At 44.7% G+C, this 16035-nt stretch overlaps 1 protein-coding gene across 2 annotated transcripts in view; it reads right to left on the bottom strand.

Annotated features, from left to right (window-relative positions):
• The window catches only part of LOC149277523 (vesicle transport through interaction with t-SNAREs homolog 1A-like), a 114404-nt gene that overhangs the window by 16371 nt on the left and 81998 nt on the right, over window positions 1-16035 (bottom strand). The window contains exons 6-7 of one of the 2 annotated variants that reach the window (XM_089502777.1): window positions 10896-10966; window positions 10576-10637 (exon numbers count right to left, since the gene is read on the bottom strand). In XM_089502777.1, coding sequence (XP_089358903.1) covers window positions 10576-10637; window positions 10896-10966 — 133 coding nt within the window. Of the gene's footprint in view, window positions 1-10571; window positions 10638-10895; window positions 10967-16035 lie in introns of those variants that run through there. The other variant, XM_089502778.1, reaches the window with a different exon arrangement.

Raw genomic sequence — 16035 nt, 5'->3', positions numbered from 1 at the left:
CTGATTATTTGGTGTTTTATACTTGGATGCTGGAAGTCTGAAGGTGCCGAGCAGCCCGGACAATCAGTCTCTGAGTCCCGAGAGACTCGCGGCAGAAACGCGGCAACTGGCTTCACGAGACAGAAAGTCCCCGAGTCAGCGGGAAGATCTGCGAGCCGCTCTCCTTCCTCTTTTACTTTCTCACATGACGAGGCGAATTCCAGTTCTTTGCGGTATTTTCCGTTCTCATGCCGAGCGCTTCGAACGTCACAGGGTTAAAAAAAACAACAACAAAAAAGCTTATCCTGGACTCTAACTCCCAGTACTGTAAGCCAGCAAATAGCAGCCAGAGTGTAACGGGACGCGCAGAGCAGCAGGATCAGCCAGACCGTCTCATTGTTCCCCTTCCCATTCTTAAGTAGAAGCTGCAGCTCCTCTCCACTTACTCATTCCAATCAGCTGATTGGCTGGCAGGCAGGCAGGAAAACGCCCCCCGATGAACGCAGTGGGAGTTCGTTCCGCACGCGGGGGTCTCGTCAGGGAGGGGAGTTCCGGGTCTTCATTTGGAACGATCCGGGAATTTATGAGGACATGCGATATATATAAATATTAACCACTAAATACCCATCACTACAGCAAATAACAACGCGTTTCCGGGGTCTTTCCCAGTAATCTGACAAATAAACGAAAACGGCATCAATTCAAACACCCAAAATCTCAGATTCTTGGCATTTTGGGGCACGATCGCTAAACTGTAAGAAGATGCGAGGATTATCCCCCTCCTTGGGATAAAGATGTGGCAGCTAATAGTGAAAAAGTCTAATTCTGTTGGGGGGTCTGGCAGCCGATCCCCGGCCCCCCGAGCTGCCCCTGCGCCGCGCATGACTCGTTAACAAATAAGCTCTTGTTTCTCTTCTCTAACCTGTCTTGGAATTGCTCGGCCTTAATGAACTCGGCTGCGGAGCTTTCGCTGTCTGCGTTAACAATGCTCTGTTTGATGCGAGAATAATCCCCCCGAGGCTCGCAGGACGCCGTGCCAGCTTTTCTCAATTAACTGACCACAAGCGGCTCACAGCGATTAGGACGGGGACTGCGTGGGATACAAAGATCGGCTGTCTGCGCACAGAAACCACGACGCAAGAGAGAGAAAACAAACAAACAAGGAGGACGGAGGTCTGCGGATCATTGAGGTCAGACGACGTAAACGACGAAGGGAACGCGGCCGATAAAACATCCATCCCAGGACTAAAAGAGAAAGTCAGCTCTGCGGAGCACGTAAAGCGAGGGGTTAACGCCGTACCGGCGTCGGGTGACGTGCAAAGCGCTGCCGGTGTTTATCTCTGGATCCATTAAGCCAAAGTGGGAAAAAATTTCATGTTAAAAGGGACGCTCCGGCCGCCATATTCACTTTATTATCACACGAGAGCTGTGTGGCCCCTTTATGGTGTAATCGATGATCTGTTTACTATCCCTCTCTCTCCTCCCCGATGCCCCTCTCTCCTCCCCGATGCCCCTCTCTCCTCCCCTGATGCCCCTCTCTCTCCTCCCCTGATGCCTCTCTCTCCTCCCCTGATGCCCCTCTCTCCTCCCCTGATGCCCCTCTCTCTCCTCCCCTGATGCCTCTCTCTCCTCCCCTGATGCCCCTCTCTCCTCCCCTGATGCCCCTCTCTCCTCCCCTGATGCCCCTCTCTCCTCCCCTGATGCCCCTCTCTCCTCCCCTGATGCCCCTCTCTCCTCCCCTGATGCGCCCTCTCTCCTCCCCTGATGCCCCTCTCTCTCCTCCCCTGATGCCCCTCTCTCTCCTCCCCTGATGCCTCTCTCTCCTCCCCTGATGCCCCTCTCTCCTCCCCGATGCCCCTCTCTCCTCCCCTGATGCCCCTCTCTCCTCCCCTGATGCCCCTCTCTCTCCTCCCCTGATGCCTCTCTCTCCTCCCCGATGCCCCTCTCTCCTCCCCTGATGCCCCCTCTCTCCTCCCCCGATGCCCCCTCTCTCCTCCCCCGATGCCTCTCTCTCCTCCCCCGATGCCCCTCTCTCCTCCCCTGATGCCCCTCTCTCCTCCCCGATGCCCCTCTCTCTCCTCCCCCGATGCCCCTCTCTCCTCCCCTGATGCCCCTCTTTTCTAGGAGGTCAGAATGTTTGCTGGGTATGAGGGGATCGCAGGGTTCTACAGCCCTAAAAGCCCCGATAATGTGTATAGAAACAGCAGGGGACGGCTTTATAAATTAAACGGGGTAAATAAACCCCATTATTCTTCTTCTTTTAAATAATACTCAGTAGCACAAATACTTAGAAATAGGGCTCAGTCTGACGACAGCCCAGAAAACAAAGGTGTCCCTCCGTGGTCTTATTTTTATGTTCGGAAGTTTGAAACGGGCCCGTTCTCTACGCTACAAACAACACAGGGATTACTTCCTAATCCCCGGGAATGTTAGCGGCTATCGTTGTCACGGGAAGTCAGCCGACTCTCGCCGATCCGGACTTTCCGCGGTTCGCACTAAAGAAATCCGGACGTTTTTAAGTCGGTCACTGAGGGAAAAGTCGTTTTTTGACCAATAGTGAGTCCTGCCGAAAAACCGCAAACCAAGTGCATGGAACGTGGCCAAAAGCAGATCGCCTGATCCTCTAGACTGTAAGCTCCTGTGCCCAGGGCCCACCTCACCTGTTGTCTCTGTAAATCATATTGTTATGTTATATACTACTTGTTATGTCCTTTCTACCCATTGTACAGCGCTACGGAATATGATGGCGCTATATAAAACAATAAATAATAAATAATAACCTGAACCGAGCGCCTGCGCCACCCTCAGAGCAACGAGACCCTGACAACGACACGGTTACCTCTAACGTCCTAATACCGGTGAGACCGGGTCCTCCCGCCTCTAATATTTCATCACGGGAGGCAAAAAAGAGGTCAGATCCCAAAATAATGCAAAGAAAAAAAATAATAAAAAAAATATCGAAAACAAACAAAATAAATAAATTAATGATGGACTAAGCTAAATAATTAGGAAATGACATCCCGATCGTGCATTTATATATACCGTATATACAGCATATAATAAAATATATAATCACAACTCATTTTTTTTTTTTTATTGTATATTTTTTACTTTTTTTTTAAATAAAAAAAATATAGTTATGATTATGTGGCTGTTTGCTTATTCTTGCAAATCTGACTTAAAAAATAAATAAATAAAAAAATAAAAATCTAGTTATGCCGAACAGACTTAAGCAAAGATGAATTTACAAAATGCATAAAAATAATGTTCAAATTGCCCTTTTTATCAAATAATGTGTAGCTGTGGAAAGCATTATTACATCTGAATAGGGAAAACGGGCCTTCTGCGAATATATTTAACATTTTAAAACCGTTGGAGCGCGGATCGGGCCGTTTTAGTTCCGTTTTGCCCGTATTCATTTATTTTGGTAAGATAATAGACAGCGGTGACCTCAGCGACGGATACAAATTTTCAATTCCCAGATAAAGCCGGTTAAACGAAAACTCTAATTCCTCCCCGATAACGGATTCATTTAAATATAAGAATGGAGAGAAAAGGAAACTCTTGGGGCCGTTCATTCAGCGAGAAACGAACAATCCCAGCATTAGAGAAAAGTAGGATTTTTTGGAGAAATATTTCTGTTATTTTTGCCTGAATAATGGTAAATTGTTTATTCCCCCCCCCGCATTATAACGACGCGTCTGATACGAGGTTTTATCAAACTGGAACAGTCACAGCTTTTAAATGAACCGGGAATTACGGCTGAGATTTACCGGGTTGGTTTCTGCTGCAAGACGCTGCCGGGGAGGGGGGGGGGGTTGGGGAGAAATGTAACTTAATAATGTTTACAAATCAGTGTTTATTGCTATACCTCCCAAGTGTCTGTATTTAGACTCACCAGTCCCTGTTTGGGACCCGAATATTTCTGTCCCCTTTTATTTGTAGAATTATTGTAGATATTTATTGTAATAAAGAGAGAAAGAAAGAGAACGGAAAGAGATCGCGAGTAGACACAAGATGGTTATTTTTTCAGGTGGGAATCATTATATATAAATATTATACACTAACGTTCAAAGGTTTAGGGCCACTCAGGAGTGATAAAGGGCCATTGGAACACAGGAGTGATGGGAGTGATAAAGGGCCATTGGAACACAGGAGCGATGGGAGTGATAAACGGCCATTGGGACACAGGAGTGATGGGAGTGATAAAGGGCCATTGGAACACAGGAGTGATGGGAGTGATAAAGGGCTATTGGAACACAGGAGTGATGGGAGTGATAAAGGGCCATTGGAACACAGGAGTGATGGGAGTGCTAAAGTGCCATTGGAACACAGGAGTGATGGGAGTGATAAACGGCCATTGGGACACAGGAGTGATGGGAGTGATAAAGGGCCACTGGAACACAGGAGTGATGGGAGTGATAAAGGGCCATTGGAACACAGGAGTGATGGGAGTGATAAAGGGCCGTTGGAACACAGGAGTGATGGGAGTGATAAAGGGCCATTGGAACACAGGAGTGATGGGAGTGATAAAGGGCCGTTGGAACACAGGAGTGATGGGAGTGATAAAGGGCCATTGGAACACAGGAGTGATGGGAGTGATAAAGGGCCATTGGAACACAGGAGTGATGGGAGTGATAAAGGAACATTGGAACACAGGAGTGATGAGAGTGATAAAGGGCCATTGGAACACAGGAGTGATGGGAGTGATAAAGGAACATTGGAACACAGGAGTGATGGGAGTGATAAAGGGCCTCTGTACACTTAGGAAGAGATTGCATTAAAAATTAGCCATTTTCAACTACAATAGCCATTTACAACATTAACCCCGTTTGCGCTGAATGGAAGTTTATATATACACACACCCATGCTTTACATTCTGATGGTGTTAGAGCGCTCGATACGTCAAATGGCCAGAGAAGCTTCTAGAAAAGAGGGACATTTGTATTTGGATCCAAGAGTGAGACTGGACTCCCAAAACAGGGACAATTGGGAGGTATGACTGTACCACTAATGCGACAGAGAAATAACTCTAAAGGACTTGAAAGACCTTTCTCTGTAAAAGGCACCAACATAATGAGTAGCGCTGTACAACATTCCCTCCATCTTCCTCCATGCTCAGCCAGCTGGGAGTGGGAGTCCAGAAAGAGGCAGCCGAGAGATTCGAAAATGGAAAGATATCATCATTTACAATAATAAACATTTTTAATCTCTGTGTATTTTCCTCTAAATCCTTCTGACATTAACCAAGCGACCAACGGCAAACGGCGAGATTACAGAACGTAAGCAGAGACCTAATGCCACCGCCGGAGACGGGCTGAGATTAGGTGGATTAGAGCGTCAGCGAGACGCACAAACACAGCGTATTACTCCTACGCGCAGCTCATACCCGGAAAAGCTTTATTTTAATTACCCGGGAAGCACAAACACCTTGCCCTTAATGGCATGGCTAAAGCACTTAGGGGCCGCGGCCCCCAGTAAGCCGACTCCTGGGAACTCACCGGGGTAAAGTGATCTTTCAAGGGCTTTAAGAACAAGCTTTGGATAAACAATTTACCATCGTGTGTTAATGAAAGGAGCTGTCGGAGCACTAAGTGCACAGAGTCAGCCCAAACGGCGGCCCCCGGGGACAGGCAATGTCTCCGCCGGACTATTTATCATGTCGAGAGACACAGGGTGCAAAATGAAAGCAGGGCACCCCGTTTATTTATACGCCGCCTCCACGGGCCGCTAACCCGCCGCGCTCGGCCAATGGGAAGCAGCCGCCGGACAGAGCGCCAGCGATATAATATAATATATAATATGCTTTATCTGTGCGATTCCGACGATACAATGTATCCAAAACACAGGAACGCCACCCGAAATAAACTCCTTTTGAGATATAAAAGGATCGATATTATTGATTATTTTAAATGTTAATTAAATGAATTGGCTGGGAAAAAGAGAAATAACTGTAACTTATCTTCAGTGACCGGCCCCTGTATAATGTATAGATAAATCAGTGACCGGCCCCTGTATAATGTATAGATAAATCAGTGTGCCGGCCCCCTGTATAATGTATAGATAAATCAGTGACCGGCCCCCTGTATAATGTATAGATAAATCAGTGACCGGCCCCCTGTATAATGTATAGATAAATCAGTGACCGGCCCCTGTATAATGTATAGATAAATCAGTGACCGGCCCCTGTATAATGTATAGATAAATCAGTGTGCCGGCCCCCTGTATAATGTATAGATAAATCAGTGACCGGCCCCCTGTATAATGTATAGATAAATCAGTGACCGGCCCCCTGTATAATGTATAGATAAATCAGTGACCGGCCCCTGTATAATGTATAGATAAATCAGTGACCGGCCCCCTGTATAATGTATAGATAAATCAGTGACCGGCCCCCTGTATAATGTATAGATAAATCAGCGACCAGCCCCTGTATAATGTATAGATAAATCAGCGACCCGGCCCCTGTATAATGTATAGATAAATCAGTGACTGGCCCCTGTATAATGTATAGATAAATCAGTGACCGGCACCCTGTATAATGTATAGATAAATCAGTGACCGGCCCCCTGTATAATGTATAGTTAAATCAGCGAGCCGGCCCCTGTATAATGTATAGATAAATCAGTGACCGTCCCCCTTTATAATGTATAGATAAATCAGTGACCGGCCCCCTGTATAATGTATAGATAAATCAGTGACCGGCCCTGTATAATGTATGGATAAATCAGTGACCGGCCCCCTGTATAATGTATAGATAAATCAGTGACCGGCCCCCTGTATAATGTATAGATAAATCAGCGAGCTGGCCCCTGTATAATGTATAGATAAATCAGCAAGCCGGCCCCTGTATGATGTATAGATAAATCAGTGACCGGCCCCCTGTATAATGTATAGATAAATCAGTGACCGGCCCTGTATAATGTATAGATAAATCAGCGAGCCGGCCCCTGTATAATGTATAGATAAATCAGTGACCGGCCCCCTGTATAATGTATAGATAAATCAGTGACCGGCCCCCTGTATAATGTATAGATAAATCAGTGACCGGCCCTGTATAATGTATAGATAAATCAGCGAGCAGGCCCCTGTATAATGTATAGATAAATCAGTGAGCCGGCCCGACCCAAATGCCTCTAATACCAGTCATCATGGAAGCCTTCACTTAGTTGAGTCACCTGCATTCAAGCAGGGATATCAACTATAACATACTGGGAGCAAAAGCACCAACTGGGACTGTTATATATGATTCCAGCGGGGGGGGCAGTTTAGGAAGGAGTCGTTCCAGAATGTGTAACCCCCAGAATCTGCCCCTTTACCCTGAGACTGGGGCAAAAACCCTGAGAGTTCCCAGGTATGCCTGTAAGAAGCTAAAACTGGGATTCTTCGTATGAGGAAGAGACCTCCGAGGCCCGAAGCTTCTGTCACTTTGTATCTCGTTCTGCGAGGGAAACGAAGAATTACAGGAACAACAAAAATAATAAAATAATAAAGATTCCGAAAGCAAAAGCCGTCGTTCTGAGGAGGAACCGCGATGGAGAAGTGAAGTTATTAAAAGGAAAACTTTCACAACATCCCGAGTGCGGAGAGACTCGGCGGCGCTTCACACCAACCAATGGAACCCTCACTGTATTACCCTCTACCACGTCTGCTGGGAGGCTGTTCCACTTATCTATCTACTACTCATTAAAAAAAAACTTCCTTACGTTCCATCTCAGTCTCTGACTCTCTAGTGTTAGATTCCGGTCTCTTGTTGTAATTTTTCTCCCCCTTTGGAATGAATTCCCTCCTGCCCTTTATTAACCCCTTTATGTGTTTAGATGTCTCTTCTCTCCTCCGTCTCTCTCTCTCCTCTCCTCCATCTCTCTCTCTTCTCTCATCCGTCTCTCTCTCTTCTCTCCTCCGCCTCTCTCTCTCTTCTCTGCTCCGTCTCTCTCTCTCTCTCTCCTCTCCTCCGTCTCTCTCTCTCTTCTCTCCTCCGTCTCTCTCTCTCTCTTCTCTCCTCCGTCTCTCTCTCTTCTCTCCTCCGTCTCTCTCTCTTCTCGCCTCCGTCTCTCTCTCTCTTCTCGCCTCCGTCTCTCTCTCTCTTCTCGCCTCCGTCTCTCTCTCTCTCTTCTCTCCTCCGTCTCTCTCTCTTCTCGCCTCCGTCTCTCTCTCTCTTCTCGCCTCCGTCTCTCTCTCTCTCTCTTCTCTCCTCCGTCTCTCTCTCTCTTCTCTCCTCCGTCTCTCTCTCTCTCTCTTCTCTCCTCCGTCTCTCTCTCTCTTCTCTCCTCTGTCTCTCTCTCTCTCTTCTCTCCTCCGTCTCTCTATACGCAGACAGTTTTGCTTTGAGAGCGATCATTAGACTGACAAATTCTGCAGAGTAAGTGGAACGGCAGCTTTAATTAGCCGCATACATTGTACAGCGCCACAGAATACGACAGCGCTATAGTGATGATCCTGAGCGCCGTACAGATGATTTTAACCGTTTACGTTCTACAGCCGGACGCGCCGCTCCGTGACCTTAGAGCTGTACTGAGACCGTAAGATCTGGAGGCACAGGCAGAGATGGTACGGGGTCTCTGAAGGGACAATAGGAGCGGGGGAGGGGTGGTTAGTATATAGGGTTGCGGACACCAAATGCACATTGAGGCGAGCCAGCCGTGGCCCCCCCCGCCGCTGTACTGAAGCCCCCTTTGTTCGGTGGGGTTAGGGGTCCGTCGCTCTTTCTTCTGTGCAGAGAGAGGCCGCGTTGTTCCTCTGAATGTCTTTCATTTTATGACAAATTGAGACTTCTGTGACTTCAGATGTTTGTGTCGGACACCTGCGGGCCGCGCTGACAGAGAGCGTACCACCCGCCGCCGCCGCCGAGCCTTACGCGAGGTCACTGCGATGGCGCCCTAACGACAACAACACAGAGCCGGTAACATCGGGGGCCGGAATCGGAGCGGCGGATGGGGGGGAAACCCTCGCTTCACACACAACGGGCCGCCCCGGACAAGCATGCCGGGGAGATTCTACATCAATCATTATACGCAGGACCCTAAAGAACAACTCAATATACCTACCCCAGAGAGGGGCACTTTTGTTTTAGGGGGTGTGGTTAGAGGTGTGGCTGGAGGCGGGGCTATTTGTTTAGCTGAGTGGGGCATTTATTAGAAGAATAATGAGGTTTATTTCCCCCGTTTAACGTCTAAAGCCGTTCCCCGCCGTTTCTATACACATTATCGGGGCCACGGTTTCCTTCCAATTTCTGCGTCCTTTATTACGTGAAAATGGTCATTTTTGGAGAGCAAATTCTCGTTGGCAAAGAATTAACCCCCTAGGTTCTGCAGAGCTATAACCTTGCAGGGGATTGGCACGACGCTTAGGGGGGGAGACTGCGATGGGACAAGAGGTTCGTATCTGGGGGCAGATTTTAGGTTTCAATGTTTCCCTTGGCGTGGAAATTGCCATTTGTTTGATTGAAAACAAAGCGGGTCAAAGGTCACCCTGATTACGCATGCATCAAAAGACACGATTTCCAGATATATATTCATCCCTCTCGTGATGAAGCGGCACCTTAACCCTCGAGCGTCACGCCGCGGACCGGAGGGTCTCTCAAGCAGAACGCGGGGGGAAGGCGCGAGACCCCCGGCTCATAAATCCTATTTTATGGCGTTCGTCGGAAAGCGTTTTCTCCAAATGTTGCGTCTGATTAACCCCGCGGCCGCTGACTGACATTAATATGATATTATTTAAATAACGCCGGGTTTTCTTGTTTCCGCCAAAAATGATGAATGATTCCGAGACAGCTCAATCGGCACAAAGCGAGAGGCTCCTTTAACGAGATGTGACAGTGAGAGAGAGCCGCGTGCGGGCCGGGGGCCGTTCGGGGGCCGCAGGAGCGTTCGCGGGGACCCCGGAGCTCTCATTGTTTGATTGTCTACAAGCAGCGAAGCATTGATTCCAATCCCGTCCGTGTCACATACAGATCTATACATACAACATGTCCGGGGGGGGCGCGGAATATTCTCGGTGATCCCAGTGTTGGGGTGAAATGGCAGATTCTCAGGGTTTTTACCCCAATGTTGGGGTGAATGGGCAGATTCTCAGGGTTTTTACCCCAATGTTGGGGTGAATGGGCAGATTCTCAGGGTTTTTGCCCCAGTCTCGGCGTGAATGGGCAGATTCTCAGGGTTTTTACCCCAGTCTTGGGGTGAATGGGCAGATTCTCAGGGTTTTTGCCCCAGTCTCGGGGTGAATGGGCAGATTCTCAGGGTTTTTACCCCAGTCTTGGGGTGAATGGGCAGATTCTCAGGGTTTTTGCCCCAATCTCAGGGTCTGCATCGGTCTCCCTGCCCGCCGTGGGCAACTGAGGCCTGTCTCGACTACAACATATGGGTACAGATAGTGTATGTCGCGCATGTCACCCGGGTCTGGTACAGTAATTTATAATGAAGGTATAAATCCCAGTTATATATAATATTTTCCGTGCTGATAGCCACGCCCAGTTTCTGCCGGTATCGCCACCGCATACCGTGGTGTTCTGGCGGAATCTGACAGCGATGGGCGGCTAAGGCGAGCCCGGTCCGCATCGAGGGGGAAATAAAATACTGGCCCCTACCTGCTTCTTACCTTCGCAACATTCCCGTCAGAATCCTGGAGCTTTTACCCAGATTCGTGTCCGTCTCCCTAAGCTGGGGAGGAATAAAATCAAGAATTAAAAGAATACAGAAAGAAGCAAGGAGCCGTGAAACAGCAACTTAAATTTACCTCCCAAACTGTACAGAGTATAATGTATAGATAAATCAGCGAGCTGCCCTGTATAATGTATAGTTAAACCAGCGAGCCGGCCCTCTATAATGTATGATTACATTTGGGGAGTTATTATACGTTGTGCTTAGTATTTTTACACTGTAGGGATGCATGGATCAAACAGACCAAGTTGCTCGTACCCTTTCTCTGGCTCTCTGGATCTTCTCGCGGTCCTGGCTTAAATTCTCCAAGATCGACTGTCCGACTTGCTCTGAGAAAAGAAAAACGAGAGATTGGGGATGAAATCTTCACGATCTCGGGACGGCCGTTTACACGAATATCTTACCAGCCGGGATATTGCGGGAGACAGAAGTGTGGGAATAATAGCGATGCGGCCGGTAACACAGACAACATCATAAAAAATTGCATGAAAATGTGAAAAAAACGGAGCCGGAGTTACTACATTCTATTTTTATAGCACCAGCAGATTCCGTAGCGCTGTATTCCTGACTCTTGCCCCATTACCCTTCTAGAAATGCCCCATTGCAGCCGAGACCTCTGTGCCTAATCTAAGGGGTCCTCGTAGCCGGTATAATAATAATGAAAATAATAATAACAATAATAATAAATGATAATATGTAATAATAATATGTAATAATAATAAATTATATGTAATAATAATAATAATAATATGTAATAATAATATTAAATGATAATATGTAATAATAATAAATGATAATATGTAATAATAATAATAATATGTAATAATAATAATAATAATAAATGATAATATGTAATAATAATAATGATAATATGTAATAATAGTAATAATAATATGTAATAATAATAATAAATGATAATATGTAATAATAATGTTATGTAATAATAATAATAATAATTTGTAATAGGCCGTATTTCTGCAAGGAGCTGTCAATGTAACATTATTATTTTAGAATTATTTTGTTTCAAAAATAATCCTCACCTCCCACACCACATTAAAAGAAACATAAGCGTCATATTCTTAAAATCTGAAACATCAGATTTTTATGACTTTGTGAAAATACAGAACTTGTCCCCCGAAATGTAAACGTTTTCAAACTATGAATAATAATAATAATAATGCTAATAATAAAAATAATAATAATTATAGAACAACTGATTGGTTTCTTTAGATTTATAAACTTTGAAAGCATTAGAAAGATAAGCAAACGAGGCAAAAACCTCCACGTTGTTCCCAAAGTTCTGGCAATAAACTTTTACTTTACTGAGAGGGTGGTAGATAAGTGGAAGAGTCTCCCAGCAGAAGTGGTAGAGGGTAATACAGTGAGGGGATTAAACACGCATGGGATAGACATACGGCTCCTAAATCTAAGACGAGACCAACGACTGATTAAGGTTTGAGTCTTTACAGCAGGAGAAACGGGCGACTAGACGGGGGCCGGATGGGGCCGATCTGCCAGCAGGTTTCTATGTAAGGGTTAAACGCAGACTGAAAAACCACCACAATTTATTTTTTTAAATACTTTCTGCGTTTTCTGGATCGGAGCGCAGAGTGTGTCACGTTCTCCGTCCTCTGATACATTGTTCCCTCCGTCACGTCTCTCCGCGCCTCGGCCCTCCGTTTAGTTCCCATCCATTAGCGCCGCGCTGTCATTCCGTGGGATTCCGGATAAACCGCTGTCACTTTGATGAATAGCGGCTTTCTCTGCTGATTGTCGAGGACAAATAGGCGTCAACCCACAGAGGCAGGGAGCGTGTCGGGCCGAGCGTCCCGCGGCAGGCGGCTGATGTGACGGCCGGCGATCTCCCTTCACGGAGTAATTCCGACCCCGTTACACGAATTACCGCATCCCATGAAAAGCACCAATTTCCCTTTTCCCGGCCCGTTCTTTGACTGCTTTGTGGTGGAGAAGATCAGGACCTGAGAGCCGGAGACACGAGGATCATCATTGGGGAATGAGGACTCTTTGGGCTTAACATCGGTAGCCAAACGGCTTTGTGAATAAATTTGGTAATTAATGTAGGGAGATCTCGCCCATCTTTTGATATCGTGGCTGTTTATAAATGTATAGATTTCTCCGAAATGTAACTGAGAACAGTTAATAGTCATGTGACACAAAAGCAGGCACTGATAGGTTGTTGCCATACAAGCAGAAAAAAGCGTCAGGTTTACTTAAAGGGGATCGGCAAATTTATAACGGTGAAAATGAGAAAAAAATGAGATGAAATATCTCTAATAAATCTCCTGCTGTAACGACTCAAACCTTAATCAGTCGTTGGTCTCGTCTTAGATTCAGGAGCCGTATGCCTATCCCATGCATGTTTAATACCCTCATTGTATTCCCCTCTACCACCTCTGCTGGGAGGCTGTTCCACTTATCTACCACCATCTTGTATATTAAAAGTTACAAGTTACTAAATTTTGATACTGACTTTATGAAAGTTATGACTAAAACTAAGGAAATGTTCTTCTCAAAGAAAAAACATCATTCTCCTTTGTTTCTTATCGAAGAAAACAATCATTTCTTAAACCAAAGCGTTTCGGGCTGACAGCGCACCTCACTGGCACCAAAACAGTTAAATTTGAAGAGAATTTTTCGTATTTTTGTATTATAGAGAGAGAATAAAAAAAATGATCACTTTAGGTCGCAGAGAAACAGATTAAAGGTTAGGAAAGAAGAAAAAGACGCGAGGAGGACAGAACGTTTTGCTGAAGTGGATGTAACGGGACGCGGTGATGTCATAGTTTGCTCTTGGGGTGATGACCTCGAAATTTGAACGCCGTAGCCCCTGCACCGCGGAAGGGCTGGAGAGGACTGAACTCTCCGACTCTGCACAAAAGCCACGGCGGGGTGAATAGCTCCGCAGCCTAGAAGCCGGCTCGGTGCAGCTCCTTGTTTGAATACAGATTAGGGGCGGCTAATCGCGGCATACTCATCAGGCCCCTCGCCGGAGAACGCTGTATTATTCATGGCGTCTGCCCCGACCCCGGCGCGCTCCTGTTCTGACAAATCACGGCTGATTAAGACAAATCTTTATTAGTTAGCCAGTCAACTTCCCCATTTATCATTCACAAACCTCATTCTCCCCTCTTTTTTTGGGGGGGGGGCTCCTTTCTGTACAGATGAAAAAAAAAATAGCTTGTTACAGATAATAAGTGGCGAGCGAAACGCGCCGGTCCGTGATACGCGATAAAACGGAGATTTAATAGGGATAAATTACAAGCGGGGGCAAAGTAAACACGGCAATTAAATTATCCGCGAAAAGGACGAGAGGAAAAGATTTCTAAAGGGCAGCGCGTTTGATTGTATATATAATTCCGCACGTCCGTTCAATGCACAAAACACCAGGAATTCCTCTGGGGAGGAAATATAAATATACTTAAAAATGATGTTTATTAAGAGGAGTTGGTATAGATATATTTACAACAGAGTCCAGCTCCATCTTCATTAATGCCATTTAATATATATATAATTATAACAATATATACATATATATATATATATATAGAACAATATCTATATCTATATATACAGACAACATTATATATAACAATATCTATATCTATATACACACAGCAATATTATATATAACAATATCTATATATACAAACAGTATTATATATATAACAATATCTATATCTATATACAGACAACAATATTATATATAACAATATCTATATCTATATATACAGACAACAATATTATATATAACAATATCTATATCTATATATACAGACAACATTATATATAACAATATCTATATCTATATACACACACAGCAATATTATATATAACAATATCTATATCTATATATACAAACAGTATTATATATAACAATATCTATATCTATATATACAGACAACAATATTATATATAACAATATCTATATATACAAACAGTATTATATATAACAATATCTATATCTATAACAATAAATATAAAAATAACAATATCTATAACAATATAATATATATTATCTATAAAAAAAATAATATATATATAGTTAGATTGTTATACATATTTATTTTGTATCAGGATTTATCTTTGTCATTAAGAAAATGTAATATACATATAAATAAAGGCGACTTTTTTTTTAATTATTATTTTTCTTTTATTTTTTTAATTTTTCAGTTGATTTGGTTAAAAATGGACTAGATTTCCCCAAGAAAGCAGAGATTGGTGGCAAAAAAATTAGATAAAATGTTATTATCCAAATAATTTGTTTCCTGCTCTAATGTCCTCCTATCACCTTCTTTGGCGCCTACGATTCTGAGAAAAGAAGGACATCAGGGGAGGAATAAAAGGTGCGCAGGTGTTTGAGACCCAAAGACGGGGCTAGACAAACTAAACAGCGACACTCGCTGAGGATACGGTGGGTATTGGACCTACAGGTCCTGCGCTATTCTCCCTGCAGGTCATCGACGCCACAGATCTCCTTTGGTTCTCAAACAAGCCTCTTAACCCGCAAGGCGTCTTTACACTACGGACTATAAATTATAACATGCGCGGGATAGGCATACGGCTCCTAAATCTAAGACGAGACCAACGACTGATTAAGGTTTGAGTCGTTACAGCAGGAGAAACGGGCGACTAGACGGGGGGGCGATCTGCCGGCAGGTTCTGGAACAGCGGCAGCAGAAAGGGTTTGTTTGCAGTTAGAGCCATAAAGATGCAGAATCCGCTACCTACGGAGGTATTGCTGTCCTGCACACTATAACATAGAAGGAGCTGGATGTGAATATACATATTTGCATTTTGTTTTTACTTCCTATTTAGAGCAACTTTTTTGACATTTTTTTTCCATCCTCGGCATTAAATTCGGGGTCAGGGATTCCTAATAACGGACCCCCCCCCCAACCTACGAAAGGACGGGAAGAAAGTCAGAAGTCCGCTCGCTTTCCTAAAAAGTTTAACGCTAGGATTCCTTTAGCGCTTCTACTCACCCCAAAATCTCCTCCATGAAATGATATTTTTTTTTTCCAAACCGGCATTGGTTGCCGCGGTAATTCCCAGTTTAAAACAGTTAAGGAAACATAATGACTCCGGGTGCGTTTGATTAAAGCGTTTACGGTTCTAATCACAATCTGACAGTCAGATCAAAGAAGTTAACTTAAATCTCCCTTCTAATTGCTTTTAAAATGCCGCACTTCGGGCCTGTCTCCCTATCGCTTTTATTTCTTTTTCTTCTTTTCAACCCAAATTCTGCTTAAGAAAGATCTAACGCGTCTTAACAGTTCATTATCCAATAAAACTATTCAAAGCTTTAAGGTAATCTACACAATTAGCCGAGACCTCGGGGAGTCCGTCGCTAGTCTTTATTACAGGGCTTCATATTAAA

This window comes from Sceloporus occidentalis, unplaced genomic scaffold (genome assembly GCF_023333645.1).
Source record: "Sceloporus occidentalis isolate IW3139 unplaced genomic scaffold, rSceOcc1.0.p SCAF_212, whole genome shotgun sequence".
Taxonomy (NCBI): domain Eukaryota; kingdom Metazoa; phylum Chordata; class Lepidosauria; order Squamata; family Phrynosomatidae; genus Sceloporus; species Sceloporus occidentalis.
The sequence above is the reverse complement of the archived record's forward strand: the minus strand, read 5'-3'. Positions and strand labels throughout refer to the sequence as shown.